General features: G+C 28.4%; 1 protein-coding gene across 1 annotated transcript; it reads left to right on the plus strand.

Annotated features, from left to right (window-relative positions):
- Window positions 1-6,069: 6,069 nt before the first annotated feature.
- On the plus strand, window positions 6,070-8,704 carry LOC123920251 (transcription factor HHO2-like). Its single transcript, XM_045972478.1, has 5 exons — window positions 6,070-6,552; window positions 6,729-7,021; window positions 7,375-7,678; window positions 7,805-7,881; window positions 8,136-8,704. Exons 1-5 carry the CDS (start codon window positions 6,438-6,440, stop codon window positions 8,454-8,456), a joined length of 1,110 nt encoding a protein of 369 aa, XP_045828434.1. The 5' UTR covers window positions 6,070-6,437; the 3' UTR covers window positions 8,457-8,704.
- The last annotated feature ends 9,737 nt before the right edge of the window (window positions 8,705-18,441 follow it).

Raw genomic sequence — 18,441 nt, forward strand, 5'->3', positions numbered from 1 at the left:
TGACTTTTTTATTTTTTTAAGAATAAAATATATATATCCAGAATAATTACACATAAGTGAAAGGCAAACAGGCAACAAGCTGCGCAACGCCGCAACTAATCATTTTGGATGGCAAAATCAATTCTTTTGAAAACTATATCCATAGACCTAGGAGAGACAATATTGTTATGCATGATCCTTTAAACTCTATTTAAAAGATCAGTGACATCTGGTGCTATAAAGCCAAAAGTGTGAAACGTGAATAATAACTTTTATGATTTTAAAAGTAAAATTTGAGATATTTATAAAATCTAAAATTTAATTAACCCTAAAATGATAATAATTAAAGTCAAATATTTTTATACTTTAGTGGTCATCTTTGATTGATAGCACAAATGTTATATTAATAGTATCAATAAGTTCCCGTAACTCATAAGCATAATTGGTAGAAATATTGCATTTTATATATGGCGGAGATTCAAATTTCAAATCTTCCACTTATTCATATTAAAAGATGAATTTATAATTATTAAGTTACTATGAAATATGAATAATGCTATCTGAACAGAATTTATTTGGAGATAGTTTGATAAAAACCTAAAAAATAAAATAAGAATGGTTGTCAGAAAAGGATAAAAGATAAGAAGAGTTCATGATCTTATCTAATCTAATGAAGGTAACCAATATCGGATAGAAAGGCTGACGTCATTGCTAGCGCACAATGAAAATGCGAATCAAAATGGTCCTTTATACTTTGGTTAAGAAAATGACATTTTTTAATTAACAAAAAATTTAAATAAATTGAATCTCAAAAAAAATTAAAAATTCATATTTAATTAATTATTTGTTATGAAAAATTCTTTTGCAAGATTGATTGTAATGAACTAAACAAGATAGAAAAAATTAATTCAAAATTTCGAATAATACAAATGAGTTGACTCAAAGCAGAGAAAAGTTGTAAAAAATATTTGAGAGACTAAAGCTTGCTAAAACTTTTTATAGAGATTAAAAATAAAATTTGAGGTATTTATAAGGACTAGTTTTTTTTTGTTAAATTGCAATTTTGACCCTCTAATGTTCACAAACTTACAATTTTGACCCATTAACTTTCAAAATAGTATTTTTTTTCCTAATTTTCACAAACTTGCGATTTTGGCCTCATAACTCTATCCCTTTTGCAAAAGGACGACCCCTCTTATTTTGACAAAGTCAACACACATGTGACAAATGACTCATATGCAACGTCAGCATGTCTTAGCACGTGGATAATGACTCACTTATCACGTTAGTATTGATGGCCACATATGTTATTTTAAAAGTTAAAGTGCCTAAATCGCTAGTTTGTAAAAATTAGGCGGTCAAAAGTGCAATTTAACAAAAAAAAAATAATTAACCCACAAATATATCATTTGATTTGATTTTTTTTTTTTCGAGTTATTATACTTAAAACCATTTAATTATATCAGTACTTTTAATACTCCATTCAATTTTAAATATAAGAAAAATTTAAGTTAATAAAAAATTATGTATTGAGTTCAAATTCATCAACTTTTATTGACTTAACATTCTCTTATATTTAGGATTTGACGTTAAGTATTAATAAGAATGTCACCGTATTAACACAACTAATCATTTTTCTCAAATATTGTGTAAATCTCATGGAGACTCACTTAAAGATTTGAGTTTAACTTTTGTTGTTGACATAAGGATCTCATTGGCGGAACATATGTGAATGCGAGTACTATTGTTAGCATTTACTAAGCCTTGAGGTCTTCTTTGACCTAGTAGCGAGCCTTTGAAACTCGATCAACACACCTAAACTTTTATTTATAAAAATGATTTTTTTATCATGTGTAAATTTGTATATGTTAAGAAGTTCAAAATAGTATATTTGTATTGAAACTTGTATATGTTAAGAAGTTCAATATCGGTCGTTCTTTACAGAATGTAATTACTCATGTGTTAGACTCAACCGATAATTAGCTTTATAAATGGTTCCTACATTATCAAATGTTTTACTATCCAGGAACATCTCTTTTGTTACTTGGTGCCAATACTGCCATTACATGTGGAATATTGTGGGGTCTACTAAAATATTTATACATCTTTTATCATACAAATGAAGATATATTGTGGGTTTAGTTGGACTCATATTAAAGTTTTTTATGGGTTGTATGAATATTTAAAAAATGTAGGTGAATTATTTAAATAATTTGAAAGTGTAAAATAGTATTAAAAAATTAAGCGAGATTCATTTAAAGAACTTAAGTGGGTGAAATGGATGTGAGTGCTCTAAGCACGTAGCACTTGATTACTATTCTTATATGTGGATACAAGATATGAGGTAATCACCTGTCAAAAAAAGATACGAGGTAATCAAGAGTGTAGATCAAATTAGAACAACTTTCATCAAGTGATGGTGGGAGTGATATCTACTTTGTTGTGAAATGATGTTTTAAATTAACGATGTTGATAAATAAGTCATTTAAGTTTTTAACTCTTGCACCGTCACTCTTGCAGTTAATCTCCAACATATGCTCATTTTTAATCAAAATATTCACTATGGTGGAAGTTAATGTTGACGACCACAGTGCAACAAGATAATTGAAAAGTTTTTTTTTTTTGTTTTTTGATAATCAAGGTAATTGAAAAGTTAACGGTGCAACGTTTTTGTAACATATGATAATAATATGATAATTAGAAGAGTAACAGTTCAACAAGTTAGAAACTTAAATTTTTTATTTTTTTTTTGACAAATATTTAAAAGACATATTTGTTATTTAAAAACCTAAAAATCTAACTGTTACCTAAAAAACTCAAAGGAAACAACTCTTTACAAATGTAAAATTTAAAGATTTACATTTTGCCTAAAATTAAAAATCGAAGGTTTAATTATTTATTTTATTCCCTACCCATGATCAGGGACGGAGACACTTAGAAGACATTGGGGGCACTGGCGTGCACAAATATTTGAATTTTTTTTTTATAGTATGTGTTGCACTTTTACTTTCTAGACCAGATTCATTTACAATACATTCCAACATAAACTTGTTATGTGAGTTTAAAATTTGTACTCCTCTCCATCTACTCACTATAGACAAGTACACAACACACATATTATAATTTTTTAAGAAAAAATTCTAGTCCGTATAAAATTGCTTAGAGAAAATTGTTTATGCTACTTTTAAAAGTTATTAAAAAGTAATTGTTCTAATGTAAAATTTACTTCTTGTTTTTTTTTTGACTTCCTTAATTAGTGTTCTGGAGATATAAGTCATCGTGACCCTTTCAAAAATTCAATTAAGCTATGTCTCAATGTTTGATAATATCAATAATTAGGTTATAGTTTATTGAACTAACTTACGTAAAAAAAAGTTTACTGCACTAGCTTATAGATGTTTTAAAAATATAAGATGTGATGAATATTAAGAATTTTTTCATGTATCTCTAATATTAAGTTTATTGGACTAGCTTAAAAAATAGTTTATTGGACAAGCTTATATATCTCTGATATTATTAATTTTATTTTTAGTCTAGAAATTTAAGTGTGATGAATATTAATTAAAGATAATATAAAAATATTAATATATTATTTATTTTCAATTAAAAAAATCTATTTTAAATATTAGATGATTTACATTCATGAATTAATTATGACTATAGTCATGCATTTCAATATTAAATATTGTTGGTGTTGGTTGAAAATATACATATCAAAAAGTCCATATTTTCTCGACAAATAGCACCAACAACTATATACGTACCCATCAATATATCTTCTAAAAAATAGTATTTCTTTCATTTTTTTTGTCCTTCATGTGTTAAATATGACTCTTTAAATCATGCATGTCATGTAAGAATGACTATTATATATGATAAAAATATAAAGTGATTGTATTGTAAATTTTAATCCCGATTATTTTATTTTTACGAAACCCCTATTATATTTATGTATCTATTATTTATTAAATAACTTATTATATTTAGATTGCATAAAATTTTGTAATATTATATTATTTTATCAAAATATAATTACTTATTTGTTTCGTGTGTCACGTGTTTTCATCTATTCTTTTGTATTTTTTTTCAATTTCTTATTTTGGCACACATGCATAAAAATAAGATATATTGTTGAAAACACACAAGTACTAAAAATTCTTATTTTTATAACGTACTCCCTCCATTCCCTACTAAAAATTCTTATTTTTATAACATACTCCCTCTATTCCCTGCTATAAGTGAAAATTCACTTTTAGAATAATCAATGTGTTGATCAATAATATAGATCATATACATTAATGATCATTCATTGAACCTTATAAGAAAGAAACGAATGAAGTATACTATTATAAAAAGTAAGTGTCAAAAATTGTTACTCCTCTAATTATTAACATGTACTATTATTAAAAAAAAAAAAACTTTTGAGATTTTGAATCATCCAATTAGATAAAAATATGCGAATTTAAATGATTTTATATTAGGTCAAAACGTGCGTGTTTAGATAATTTTACACATTTTACACAGAGTTAAATCATGTAAACTCGTTTTGACTTGTGATTTCACTGAAAACTAATTTAGCTTTGATTTAACACGCTAGTCATACATAAAAACGTAGAATCGATAAAGTTTGCGTTTTAAAACGAGATTTTAACAACCTTGGTTAAATAATTGTTTAGTTTTTTTTTTGTTGACATTATAAATAGATATATTGTTTAGTTAAATAGTAATGAAACATTGCTTAGTTACATAAATACTAGGTCGTACATAATATTTATAATTTATATTTATGCTTCTCAAAAATGAAATATAATATATAATATGTATTTAATACTATAAAGTTATTTATTTATTTAATGTCCCCTCTATATAGAATTTCAGGCTTCGTCCGTGCCCATGATTCTAGCTCCGTCAGTGCCCATGATACCTTTAACAAAACGAAAGTGTAGATTCATCAAAAGAAAACAGTAACAAAAAACAAAGAAGTGTAGATTCATTTTCTCATTCTTATCCAATATTACAAGAAAATGGAATATTTCTCTTTCACTCAAGAGGAAAAAAAACTCCAAAGAAAGAAAAAAAAGACATAAAAAAACAAATAATGAATAAAGAATATAAAATGTATCAAAGATTCTGGTTATACGCGACGTCTCGACACCGATTTTTCCCAACACTAAACTAATAGAAGAACTTCTTAAGATTGTTGTTAATGACATAGTTTCTTTAATATCCCGACTACCAGTACAATTTAATGACTCTTGATATTTTATGAATCCATAAATTCTTAAGAGTATTGGTATTTCTTAAGAATTATGTTATTTTAAAACTTAAAAAATTCAGATGCATTTTTCTTAACAATTTGTTTATTGCCGTTAATTCTTTCTCTCCTCTCTATCTGCCGCTGAGAACAAATTTATTTTTACTTATTTGTTGATTTTCTTGGTTTATCAATTAGAGAGGGGTGGTTTAAATTCAATTTTGATTCGGAATCACCCTTTTTGATTGTTTTTATTTATTTTTATTTAAATAAGTGATATCCACCATATTTTTTAGGTTTTATTCGAGTTTTCTCTTTTGTGATTTTTCATCTGGTGCTGTTTTAATCTCGTCTTAGTGCAGAGTTTTTGTTTTGATTTCTCATCTTAGTACGGTGTTTGTTTTTGTTCAGATTTGGAGGTTTGTTTCGATCTAAATTCAGTGTAAATTCAATGACTTTAGCATCATCAATGTTGCAAATCCGAATTCAATGACTTTATACCATTTTATGCTATTAATTCGAAGTTGTGAGCCTGTTTACAGATTCATCTTGGTGAGATTTTAACAAAGTTGAATATTTAATGATTTCGATTGATGTATTTCTTATTAATTTAAATGAATGAATATTATTGTTTTTGAGTAAAAAAAAATCGAAAGTTTAATTATTTATTTTATTCCATACCCACTATAACTTTTTTTTTTGATGAACATACCCACTATAACTTTGACAAAACGAAAGTGTAGATTCATTTTTTTTTGTCATTCTTATCCAATTGTTAAAAGAAAATAGAAAAAGAAAATAGAAAAAGAAGTATCTCTCTTTCACTCCAAAGAAGAAAAAAAAAAAAAGACAGAAAAAAACAAATAATGAACAAAGAATATAAAATGCAGCAAAGATTCTGATATAATATGCGACGGCTCGAGCCCGTTTTTTCCCGACGTCTTCGCTAAACTGTCTCTCATTTACTCTCTCTTTCCCTTCTTTCTCCTTCATTCTTTTTCTTCTTTTCTTAATATCAAAAAAAAAAAACTTTATTATTTATATTATTATTCCCATTTTTTGATTCTCTTCAGATCCCATATTCTTCATCGATATCCCCACTCACCTCTCTGTCTCTCTTCTCTGCTTCCACAAAACGCCATTCTCTTTATATATTCATTATTCTTCTTCTTCTTACACCAATTTCATCTTTTTTACCCTCACAATGCAGCGTTTCAAAATGGGTTTCTCTGATTACATCCAAGCATTAGAAGAAGAACGACGTAAGATTCAAGTTTTCCCTAAAGAACTACCTCTTTCATCAGAACTCGTTACACAAGGTACCCTTTTGTTTTTTTTTTTTGTTTTTTTATTTTCATTTCTGATTATGATTATGATTATGATTATGATTATGACTTAAAGTTTTAATTTTTGTTTCTGGGTATGTTTTATTTTTTTAAGACCTTGATTTGGTTTTTTTTGAATTTTTTGGTTGAATTTTTGTTTGTGTGTGTAGCTATTGATGCTTGTAGACAGCAATTGTCTGGAACAACAACTGAGTATAATTTGAATGGACAACAATCTGAGTGTTCTGAACAGACAACATCAACAGATGGACCTGTTTTGGAAGAGTTTATTCCAATTAAGAAAAGGGCTTCACCTTATTGTGAACAAGTTTATGATGTTGATGATGAAGAAGATGATGAACAACATTCTCATCATAAGCAACAAAAGATTTCAATGGATAAGAAGAAATCTGATTGGCTTAGATCTGTTCAGTTATGGAATCCAGATCCTCCTTCTCATGAGGTATAATAACAAAATCAAACCTTAATTGTTACGCGTTTGGGTTGGTCCAGTGGTGTTGGCTTGCAACCTTAGAGTGTATTCATATCAAGGTCTCAAGTTCCATTCCCGGTGCCAATTTCAGTGTGTTATAGTCTATACAGAACAAAACTCTGGCTTTAAACGGCCCCCGCAAGTGGATGGTGGGATTGGACCCCTAGGATTAGTAGTCCTAAGTTCGGATACCGAGTTTTTTTTAAAAAAATACCTTAATTGTTGTTTGTGTTTTTTGTTTTTGTGTTAAATTAAAGGGAAACAACAAACAATGAATTGTGTAATTGACTTGTTTTTGTTTCTTTGTGTGAAAATTTGTTTAGGATGTTACTAGGAAAGTAGTGCCTGTGATGGAATTGAAGAGAAATGGAAGTGGTGGTGGTGCTTTTCATCCATTCCAAAAAGAAGAAAGAGTTAACAATAGGACATGTGAATTGTTGAGTAAAGGACAACCCTCTTCGACAGGTGTAGCTGCTGTGAGTTCTAATGCGGCTACTGTCACCAGTAACAATGCTGCAAACAGCAAAAGAGATGAGAAAGAAGAAAAGAGAAAGCAGCGCCGGTGCTGGTCGCAGGATTTGCATAAGCGCTTCTTACAGGCACTTCAACAACTTGGAGGTGCAGATTGTGAGTATCTTATTGTATAGTAATATAGTACCAAGTTCTGATTGTTATGTTGTGTGTTCATATTGTTAATGTAATTAACCGCATATCGAATAGATGTTTAATATTTTGTTGGCTTATGTTTTGTAGCTGCAACACCAAAGCAAATTAGAGAGCTAATGAATGTTGATGGCCTCACAAATGATGAAGTCAAAAGCCATTTACAGGTTAGTATATGAGATTTCAAGATTTTCTTCCCAAATCTTTTGCTGTCAATTTCATTTGAGTATTTGTTTTCATTTTGTGATTTGTATTATCTAGTTAGTCTTAGTTTTTTGTTTGATATTGAATCTTTTAAGTTTTAACTGTTTCATCTTGTTTTAGTCCCTTCCTAATTATTGATGATTTTTCTTGTTGCAAAAGTTACAATATAACTGTTCCATATGATCAATTAAGTCTAAATTTTTCCGGTTTTGCGCAGAAATATCGTTTGCATACAAGAAGACCAAGTCCGTCAAACAACGAAAGTGCTAATTCACAATCAACAGCACCTTTTGTCCTTGTAGGAAACATTTTTGTCCAACAACAAGAATATGGTGGGGTAGCTTCATCAACAACATCAGGGGAAATGACAAAGGTTGTAGCACCTTCTGGAATCTATGCACCAGTGGCCACACATCCTCCTCCAGCCGCGACAATTAAGAAGCCCGAGTTTAATAATAGTGAAGATCCTGTTCATTCAAATTCACCTACATCATCATCTTCTACACATAATACTACCAATACTTCCCTTGGCTATTGAGTTTTTGATTTTAATAAACATGTAAAAGTTATGTGACCAAATTGTTGTAGAAAGTTCTTTGATATTTTTTTGTTGTATAATGTTACTTCCTCATGTTGTATGTGATTTACATTATAGAGTTAAAATACTCGGCAAAGTGACAGTTTTGATGTTGAATAAGTCACTCCCTTTTTTAGGTGACTGTTACCATGTTATCTCCTTAGAACAAGGTGAGGAATGAAATTTCAAAATTTTCAATGTTTCTTGAATTTTTAATTGATTTAACCTATCAAGAGGTGGCTTTTGAGTCTCTTGATTTTTTATTGGTTCAACCTATCAAGAGGTGGCTTCTGAGTTGATCTATCCTAATAAGTGGATGTTTGGAATCACATTAAGTTTGACGAAATCATAGTGATATTGAGATTTTGTTAAAACTTTAAAGTATAGTTTTTACCAAAGTTATAGTGGTACATCATGTTTTTGTCAAATTCACTGATAATTCAAAAACATAAGCTAAATCGTTGTTTGGATTCAATTACATGCAAGAAAAAGATGTCGTCGATGAAAATGGTTGGAGCCATGGAGGTGCGGGGTAGGAAGGAGATCAAATATGGGAAGATAGGATTGAGGTGGCAATCTTAATCCGTACAATATATTGCCATCTTTGTCAAAGGTTATGTAACATCATTAATTTAGTATGACATATATCTTATGTATTTCTATTAACATCATTAAGACATTTAACAGTAGGATTAAAAGCAATAAATATTCATTTTGAAAATATCAGAAATCTTTTTTTTTTTGGAATGGTGAAAATATCAAAGATCTAAAAAAATAAGAGATTAAAATTAGAAGAAATATATATATATTTATATGGACGAAAAATATAATTAAATATAATGTATATATTTCACATGATATGGTGAATAATAATTGAAATAAATTTTGTTAAAAATAATAATAACTTATTGATGTAAGTGGTATATACCCTAAGACTTTTCCTATCAAGATTATGACAAACCAGGATGTTTTCTCTCCCGATCCCCGTGTTACTTTTATATCCCTGAATTTTCAATTTTGCCTTTGAAAAAATTTCGGTTCGTAGAAATCAAAGTTTTTTTTTGCCTTGAAAACAAATTTCGGTTTCTAAAAACCGAAATTTACTCTGAATTTGCACTAAAAAACAATCCGGTTTATGCAAACCGAATTTTTTTGCAAGGGCAAAATTGGAATATTGGGTTGTATAAGAGAATCACGGGAGGTCCGAAGAGAAAACATCCACTTATAATTATGAATTTGGATTATACTATAATACTATTGCAACTCAAATGTTGCTCCTTGAGCTTGAGCATAATTCTTAATCACAAAATTGTGTTGGTTATAATTGGTAATGTGGTATTCATTGAATGGTTCACCTACAACATCATGGTAGTTTGGGGTTGGAATGAGTTAGATTGATTTAATGGAATTGGGAATATTCTAACAGTGGCATGGTAATGCACAAGAAGTATCTAAGAATATCCTTAGAATATGCAATGAACATTACCATTATAGGACAAAGAAGATGCAGACATATGTCACTTGTGAAAATGCCATTTTTAGCTACTATGAATTACAATAATAATGTTAGTTTAAAAAGCTAATATCAAATATATGAAATTAATTTGGGACAATGACCATAAACCAATGGTGAATTATATAAAAGATCGCACTAAAGATTAGGTTTTTGCTAGAATTGTCCTTATTGATTCCTTTTAGACTTTAATAAATTCTTTTGTTATTTTGTTGAGAGATTGACTTTAAGAATATGTACATACACACATTTGTCATTTTGAAGTGAAGGATTCTTTATTGGATTGGATGGAATCTTCTTAGTTTGATTCCTTATCAAATTACTGCCTTGTCAAAACAACTTTTGCATATGTTTATTAAAAAATTATTCAAATTGTAAAATAATATTAAAATATTCTTGTAATTTTTTTAAAAAGCCAATATATTATTATATTATTTTTAATTATTTTTAGTTGTTTATTTATTTGGACACTTCACGATTACTCACGGAAATTATTGTATTCATGAGATGTCAATTTAATGATAAAAATTTAACTTTTAAATCTCTAGAGATATGAGAAGATCCTCTTCATTGACATAATAGTAAGTGGAATCTCAGCCGCTAATTCATTATTGTCCAATAGACACCATAAGATTGGATGATCATGATCATCACTGGACAATCTTAAGTGAAAAACACATTAGACATGATTTGTGCCCCTAGAGATATATTTCAAATGTCATATAAGGCAATTGGCAAATGACTATTAGAATGTTGAAAATGTTTTGAGCTAAAGTAACTTTTTAAAGAAATTCAAATTCTTCTATGTATGTTTTATTGTTTGAAAGACAATTTTTTTAAAATGATGAGAATTTATAAAGCATTTTGTCCAAATTAAATTAAGAGAATTGCAATGGTAATGTTGAATTGGTTCTTATCAATCTTTTAAATTTTGCAAGTTGGTCTCTAAGTTTTTTAAAACTTTCAAAAAAAATTCCAGGAATTTTCGTCTATGTTGTGTTCATGAGTCATTTCTATTTGAGAGGTTGGCTCATTTTACCTAAAATTTTGTAATTTATAGCCATTTATTGTACTTCTTTTTAAATATATTTTTACTTTAAAAAACAATTACTATGGTTAAGCTATTTTTGAGGTTCAACAGCAATTTTGTTTTTATTTGAATGATTTTTTTAAATAATTGAATTATGACTCAGAAATCTCATTGATTTAATATATTTAAGACATTAGTTAAAATATTAAACAATGCCTAAATTGTTATGACAACAAGTCGGTGAACAAGTGGAAATGATCCATGGTAATCACTAGAGAATCTCTTACATGATGATTACTTGCCTCCTCAATAGAGTTTCTTTATTCTCCTCACTTTTCTTTTCTCTTTTTTAAATTTCAAACACCCTTTGCATTGCCTCTACACTCACCCTAGCTACATAGTACATTTCTTTATGCAAAATGATAGCCTTAATTTAAGTCATAAGAAAAATATATTTACATGTTACACGTACTTTCAAATGGTCAAAACCATGAATGAGACAACTTTTCAAATTTTATTTCAAGTTTGGTATGGATACCTTTCTTATTTTCTTTGTATAGAGTTTGATTTGGATACTCAACAATATTACTCCCCTCTTATTAGATGATAAAACCAATCCACCTCTAATTAATTAAGCTAACCGATTGATAAAAGTCAATTTTTAGCATATAATAAATGACAAAAGTCCGATTGTCCCAAAGCATAATCTTATAGATTTCCAATTATTCAATCCTATTGGACAATTGGATCACTTTGGCCACCCCAATTTTTATTTGGGATCATTTTAATACTATTTGTTAAAGAAATTAAAAGGGAAATTAAAAAAAATTGAAAAAAAAATCAAAATTTAAACTTTTAAATTATTGATTACACAACTTTTTTAAATTTATATTTTTTAATTAGTATCTCTAAGTCACTTGTTGACAATTGTCTTTTATATATATCTTCGCGAGAAATGTTGTTACCTATAGGGAGAGAACTGTTATCAACATTGTTGTTAGAACGCACTTTTATTTGAGTGTTAACCTTCTCGTTTCGGGGAAGAAAGTCTAATAATAAAGTATGAGGACGAATACAACGTTCTTATCATTAATGATTATTAGAATAACTACAAAAAAACTATGATTGATAATAATCAGTCTGATGTCAACTGTTACCAAAGATCTGCTTACTTGACTGTTGTGCAGGGAAACACGACTCTAAGTTTTTATTGGGATGGGCCAAGTCCAACATTTTAGGCGAGCGAGGTCCTTGTATATTGGGCCTCAAGCCAGACTAGAACAAATTAATGAAAGAAAAGAAAAGCATTTCTAATAATTTTGATTCTGTTTTTATGAAAGAATACATATTAAATAGTATAAGAAACGAATTGTTTTTGAAAATAACCAAAAATACATATGAACAATCAAATATTGTTTTTAAAAAATACAGACGCACACGCACTTGCAAGAGCGTTGTCGTCAAAGTCACCCGATGGCAATATGTGGTCCTCATAAGAATATTCCAAGATAAGGAAGGAACATATAATAAATTATATATTTTAAAAATCAATGGTCATATAATAAATTATACATTTGCGTCAAAAAATAAATAAATTATACATGTGCTAGTATATTCTCTCTATTTTTTATATTATCATGTTATGCGTAAGTAGTAAGGATAATAAATCAAATAGTTTCCCGTTAATTTTGTTAGACATAAAAAAAATCCAATACATTCTCTCTTAAATACGGTTAAATGTTAGAAAGATCTAGCGATTAGAAACATGATAACAAGCTACTCATCGAATCAGACTATAATATCATATTAGAATTAAAAGTTTAATCTAATTTAATCATATATAAAATCAGTTTATAAAATAAGGACCGACTTTTATTTACAAACTCATATTTAGACCAACTCACATCCAATGTGAGACTTTATAACAAGATGTTAATGTAAAAGTTACAAACACCATACGGAGACGGGATAATAAACAACTCCGCATTAAGATGAGATAAATGAAAAAATCACAAAAGAAAAACTCAAATGAAACCTAAAATTATGTGTAAATCACTTATTGAATTGAAAAAGAAATAAAATTTTCTTTGATGAATAGTTTATAAATACATTTGTCTAAGTCTTGAATCAAACATCTGACTGCATACTTAAGAGAAACAAGAGTCTTATCACTTGGACTAATTCATTATCGGTAATTAACTAAACTTTAATTTTTTTTAAAAAAACAACATAAATGCCTATATATGGCGATGCATAAATTATAATGTCAAAGGATATATATATATATATATATATATATATATATATATATATATATATATATATATATATATATATATATATATATATATATATATATATATATATATATATATATATATATTTTTAATGCAATTTTTTAATGTAATTTAAAAGCTAGCTAGATAATGGTTATACACTTATGCATAATTCTAATTCTGTCTTTACTTACTATAAGCTTTTTAGAAAGACAAAATTGTCCTTGATCTTTAGAAAGATAACTTGTCTTTATAATGTAAAAGCCTAATTAGACATATTTATTGTTTAAAAGTCCAAATTATAAAAAAAAAAACAAAAATCATACTTATTAAGATAAAAAACCAATATTAAACACATCCATATTAGATAAACAGTTTGTATATGACTAATGATTCACACACTTATGTAGATAAGTGAGAAACAGTTTTATAATTAATCCAGCAAAACAAAAATCTTGAATAATTGTATGCTATTTTTAGTTTGAATTAATATAATATGAGGACATTATTTTAAAAACAAGTACTACTATTGAATTATCAAATTCAAGTCTTGTTTTGTCACTAGATGGATCATATTCATATATGAGGACATTAGGTGGATGAAGAACTTGCATTATGATGATTTATTGAACCACATGTAACATGTTGGTCCAAGAAGCATTAGCTGTATTTTACAAGTCTACGGCATTAATTATATATGGTTGTTTGTATGACTTGAACTATTAGAAAAATAGATTTGGATCAAAGGATCTTATCATTAGGAGAGGAGTATAGTTGGAAGGAATCAACTAAATCTGGCCCTTAGAGTGGATCTAAGGCCAAATGACCCTAAAGGTACTCTTAGTTTGCTTGAAATAGGAATAGTTTTTCTTTGAGTTTGTTAGGATCGAGTCTTCTAAATATATACTATTATTCCCTTGATCCCCTTGATGATTATGATAATAACTAATAAGGAATATTCTTGTAACTTAAATATACATTTCAAACAAAGTAGTCTCAAAATCATTATAAGATTTTCTAACATTGGCAATGTTACCATCAAATATCAATATATTATCAATTGCCTATTAATTATTTCCTTCTTTAATACTCCATCCAAAATGCTAGTGTTGGTTAAAAGTGTTTTTGGATAGAGGAATGCTTAAAGTAATTTTTAGAGGGGATTTTAATTCTTCCATCTAAATTCTCATGTTTAGATGATTAATTTGGAGAATTCTTAAAATGATGAAAAATTATGAAGTGTTTATCCAAAATTTTGCATAGTAATAAAAAAGATAAGAAATGTCTCGTGCGAGTGTGATGTGTGCCAGAAGATTGAGTTTTGAAATGAATTAGTGGTAAATGATAATTTTGAGTTTTGTTCATGACTCGGCTACTGCTGTTTATAATACATGCGAAAAATATATCACGGCTCCTTAGTTTAACGGTTTAATAATAATCATTAATTCAATAAGTTGGCACCATTAATTTTCTTTAGTATTTTTTTTTTTTGAGAAATGTTATTTGTACAACCAATTTTGTACAATATTTTGGACAACTCTCTCTCATACTCACATTATATTTTTACTCTCTCACTTTATTGTTTTTTGTGCAAGATGAAGAAGGAAAAAAATGTTGTCCAAACATGTTGTAGCAAAATAGTTGTACAAATAAGATTAGTCTCCTTTCAAAATCTTATGGGCTACACAAAGTAATTTTTTTCCTTTTTTTTTATGCTAAGAGACATAAATTGATCAATTATTTAAGAGACTCAATTTTTTATCACTTAAATTAATATTTTGTTGGTTATCAGTTATCACCATGGATCTTACATACTTACGAAGTTACGAAATGGAATGTTATTCTTACCTTTCAATTCTAAAGTTATCTTGTCTTCGAAAAAAAAATTCTAAAGTTATCTTTTATCCGGTGCCCATTTTGTCACCTTGTAATAAAAAGAAATCCAGCATAGCCTTGATATTTCCTAAGAAATTTTCTCTTTCCACCCCTCGTATTTCTTTTCGATCTCTTAGATTTTCATTTTTGCCCTTGAATAAATATTCCGATATGTGTTTGCTGAATTTTTTTTGCCTTAGAAAAAATTTCGGAATGTGTTTTCCGAATTTGAACTAAAAAACTTCGGAAAACACGTTCCAAAATTTTTTAAACAAAAGTAAAAATGGAAAAATGGGTGGGCTAATTTAGCTTCTTAAAAAAAAAATTGGAAAAATGGGGGTAAAAAGAATTACAAGAGGTGGAAAGAGAAACATTCATTTCCTAATGATGTTATTAATGAAAGAAAGGGCCAAGCCCAACACAACAAGGCCAGACAAAGAGTACTAGCCGGGTATACCCAGGCCTTTGTTAGAATGAAAGGAACCTTAGTCTAATACTTGTTTTTTTTTTACAAAACCTTAGTCAAATACTTGAGAGTTGAGAGCCATGTGTAAAATCAAGGGTTAAATATATTTTTGGTCTCTATTGTTTTCTAGAAATTTTATTTTAGTTCTTAATTTTTTTTTTTCGCATTTTTTAATCATTGGAAAATTTTCTATCAGAACTTTTGGTCTCTACTTTTAATCAAACTCTTGTATACTTTCATATTTTTTAATTGTTTTTTGTATTCATGTTTATAATATTATAAGAACATCTCCGATAAAAATTTAGATTTTTTTAACATAAAATGAATTTTTTATAAAATTTTTATGTGGAAAAAACTAAAAAAATCATATTTAATTCATCTCTTATTAAAAAAATTTAAACTTTTGCAAGAGTGACTCATATAATGTATTAAACATGAATGGAAAAAAAATTTAAAATTTTGAACGATATGCACGAGTTGAATAAAAAGTAGAGACAAAAAATCATGACAAAAAATACTTCTACTAAAAAGTGCATAAAAAATCTTTAAGCACTAAAAGCAAAATTCTAGAAAATTATAGGAACCAAAAAAATATTTAACCCTAAAATCAATAAACACACATCTCACATTTGAAAATTTTCGACGCAGAACCAAACAAAGTGCAAACATGAACCAAAATGTGTGTTTAAGTGGTCCCGGAAGGTGCCTCTCTCCTATTTTCCATCTCTCTTTGTGTCGGTCTTAAGTTTTTCACTTTGAGTTCTCTTTTTCCTCTATCGGTTTGAGGGTGGTTTTGGGTTATTTTTTCTATGAAATTACCCTTTGCATTTTTCTTTTCTCCTTATTTTTAATCTAAATAAGTAATTTTCACATAGATTTTTTTAGTTGCTTTCTTTTGTATTTGTGATTTCGTCGTTCAAGTGAGGCGTTTGTGTTGGTCGTCATCTTGGTACGACATTGTTTGATTTCTCTTCTTGTTGCGGTGTTCGTTTTGTTCATATTGAAAGATCATCTTTAGTCGATTGCAGATTCAATCAATAATTTGGGCATCAAAGTTGCAGATTCGGAAGCATAGACATTCCAATGACTTTAATTTTATCATATTATTTGTAGGAATTTTGTGGTTGTATGCTCTTAACTTAGATGTTGTGAGTTTGTTTTCAAATTTATCCTTTTATTTTCAGCGATGTTAAATTTGTATTTGCATTTGATGTACTCTATTGATTATTATTTTTTGACTAAAGTACTCTATTGATTATTAAAATGAATGAATATCGTTATTTTTAGTTAAAATAAATAAATAAAAGGTTTAATTAGTAAAATGGTCTCTTAAAGATATTTTTGGTTTCACATTGGTCCCTTAAAGAAAAAAAGGTCTGAATAGGTCCCTTAAAGAAAAAAAGGTCCGAATAGGTCCCTTAAAGACATATTCGTTAATTAGTTTGGTCCTATTCGTCCCTTTTTTTAGGGACCAAACTGATTAACGGAGATGTCTTTAAGGGACCTATTTGGACCTTTTTTTTCTTTAATGGACCTATTTGGACCTTTTTTTCTTTAAGGGACCAATCTAAAATCAAAAATATCTTTAAGGGACCATTTTACTAATTAAGCCTAAATAAAACGGCTCGGGAAGGTTTGAGCCACATGTGGCAAAAGTTTTGAAAGACTGAAGCAAGATAACACGACTAAGAAAATGCCACGTCACTTGGCAAGACACGGATAAAAAATTGAAAAACATCAAAAATATTTAAAAAAGGGTTTTGTTATAAGACACCCACCTTCAAATTAGAAGGTGTCTTTTAGCAAGCTACACATTTGCTAGTTGACAAAAATATCTAACTTTTTTCTTAAACAACTAAAAAAGGAGGGGTATGACTATTTCTGGTTGAACAAATTTTGACCAGGTGAATCATCCTCTTCTTTACCTATTCCAGAAGCTTTTAAATAGCCAATAGAATTGAAAGATTAAGGATGCGTTTGATCTGCTAAAAAATAGGGGACTGGACTGGACAACTTTTGTTGTACCCTATTTGATTTGAAACAGGCTATGGAACTGGACAAATTAGGCAGCAAGGGACAGGACAAAAACAAGATTTTTTGTCCCTCACTGAACCACATGACAACTTTTTGTCCACAGTACAACTATAAAATATACGAAAATACCCATTTTATTTTCAAATATAAAAATATTATCGCCCTATATCTCTCCGGTACAGTTTTGTCCTGTCCTGTCCTGTATTATCTTGTTCTGTCATGTACTGTTCTGTCCAGTTCTTGCTGTTTTACGAATCAAACGCACCCTTAATCTTTGCTGCGGTTAAAATTTTCTAAATTGATTTTAAAATTAAAACTTAGTTTAAGGAATGAAAGAGATCTAAAAAAATTGCAAGTAGCTCACAAACATTATTTCCGGCGGCAATAACAAAGAAGCTAAAGTGATTTTTATTTTTTTTATCAAAACATTAAGTCTTCATTTTTTTTATCAACCCATTGGTCATTCATTACGGAGAGGCCTGATAAAAAAAATGGAAATTGAACGATGGAGGAAAAGAAAATCAATTTTTGCTTTGATAAAAAAACCAGTTTAACTGAAGAAAAAAAAATTGGTTCAAAGAAGAAGATCTCATGACCTTCAACTAGAAAATTGGGATTTTTGTTTTTTATAATTATATGTTAATTACGGTAATACCCCTCCTTTTTTGGTTGTTTAAGAAAAAAGTTAGATATTTTTGTCAACTAGTAAAGGTGTAGCTTGCTAAAAGACACATTCTAATTTGAAGGTGGAT

The sequence above is a fragment of the Trifolium pratense genome, linkage group LG1 (assembly GCF_020283565.1).
Source record: "Trifolium pratense cultivar HEN17-A07 linkage group LG1, ARS_RC_1.1, whole genome shotgun sequence".
Lineage (NCBI taxonomy): Eukaryota > Viridiplantae > Streptophyta > Magnoliopsida > Fabales > Fabaceae > Trifolium > Trifolium pratense.

Bases quoted from the DNA above. Each gene is read 5' to 3' on its own strand.
- LOC123920251 (XM_045972478.1), top strand. From the start codon at position 6,438: ATGCAGCGTTTCAAAATGGGTTTCTCTGATTACATCCAAGCATTAGAA. The intron at 6,553-6,728 runs GTACCCTTTTGT...TTGTGTGTGTAG, and splicing joins ATCAGAACTCGTTACACAAG to CTATTGATGCTTGTAGACAG. The intron at 7,022-7,374 runs GTATAATAACAA...AAATTTGTTTAG, and splicing joins CAGATCCTCCTTCTCATGAG to GATGTTACTAGGAAAGTAGT.